Source organism: Salmo salar, chromosome ssa19 (assembly GCF_905237065.1).
Source record: "Salmo salar chromosome ssa19, Ssal_v3.1, whole genome shotgun sequence".
NCBI lineage: Eukaryota > Metazoa > Chordata > Actinopteri > Salmoniformes > Salmonidae > Salmo > Salmo salar.
Window position 1 is genome coordinate 49,330,197 of NC_059460.1, and position 1,131 is coordinate 49,331,327.

Consider the following 1,131-nt stretch of genomic DNA (forward strand, 5'->3'; position numbering starts at 1 on the left):
TAGCCAGGGGCAGAGTAAACACAAACGAAGCATTTGTGTTTACTGAGTCTGCCAGATCAGAGACAGTAGGGATGACCAGGGATATTCTCATGATAAGTGCGTGAATTGGACCATTTTCCTGTTCTGCTAAGCATTTACAATGTAATGTAATGAGTACTGTTGGATGTAAGGGAAAAAAAATCTGTGGTGTAAAGTACATAAGTAAAAATACTTTCAAGTGCTACTTAAGGTAGTTTTTTTTGTATCTGTACATTACTATTTTTATTTTGCACTTTTACTTCACTACATTCCTAAATAAAATAATGTACTTTTTGCGCTAAACCACTGAATTTGACCCTCTCATTGTTACTGTTCTCTATAGAATAAGCACGCAGCCGACATTGTAATTATATAATTTTGTATGGAAACTTGCATCTGGCCAACGCACTGTACATTCTGTGCATTGTAACATTATGTGAAAGTCATTATTGCCTCGTGTATCAGTATGCTACGCTTCTGCTTCGTATACATTGTATCTAAATAAGTCAAAATGTAAGAACTTTGTCGGCAACTGACACAACCTTACCTGCTCCTCGCGATTTATCCCAGACAACAATAACTTTGTTTGGCATTTCTCTTCGTAGAAGACAAGCGCATAAACTGCCTGTCAAACCTGCACCAACTATAAGAACTCGAGACATTATCACCTGAATTATAAACTATTTTATTTGACAATATTTGACCGCACCAAGCTTCTTTAGGCGTGTTTGGTAACGCTGCAGATTTCACCTCTATCCTATAATTGTAAACATGAATGGCTGTTGGCCGACCAAAATGTTCCCTTGGTTGTATGCATAGAGGAACAGTTTATTGAAGCAAAATAAACAAACCACTTAGTTCCCGTTACAAAATCGCACTGACAACGTTATTGTAACATCTATATGACTGACTAATCAGGCTACTAATCACCCATTTTGGTTGATACAAGCCTTTCAACCAATCGGCAATAAAACCAGCAGGATGTGTAATCATTACTCTAGACACATGCAAAACTCAACGGAAACGAGCGTTTATATTGGACAGGTTCAGGAAATAGGGCGGGACCTAACCGAATCTGTCCAATAGAAACGCTGGTTGTCGTTGCGAAACAGA

At 38.1% G+C, this 1,131-nt stretch overlaps 1 protein-coding gene across 3 annotated transcripts in view; it reads right to left on the bottom strand.

Moving 5' to 3' along the window:
• Nucleotides 1–999, bottom strand: part of rnls (renalase, FAD-dependent amine oxidase) — a 45,318-nt gene extending 44,319 nt beyond the window's left edge. For 2 of the 3 annotated variants that reach the window (XR_006760729.1, XM_014158281.2), the window contains exon 1: nt 566–999. Coding sequence is in view for 2 of the 3 variants with exons in the window: in XM_014158281.2 (XP_014013756.1) it covers nt 566–680 (115 nt within the window). In the remaining variant the exon portion in view is untranslated. The remainder of the gene's footprint in view (nt 1–565) is intronic. The other variant, XM_045702417.1, reaches the window with a different exon arrangement.
• Nucleotides 1,000–1,131: the final 132 nt, after the last annotated feature.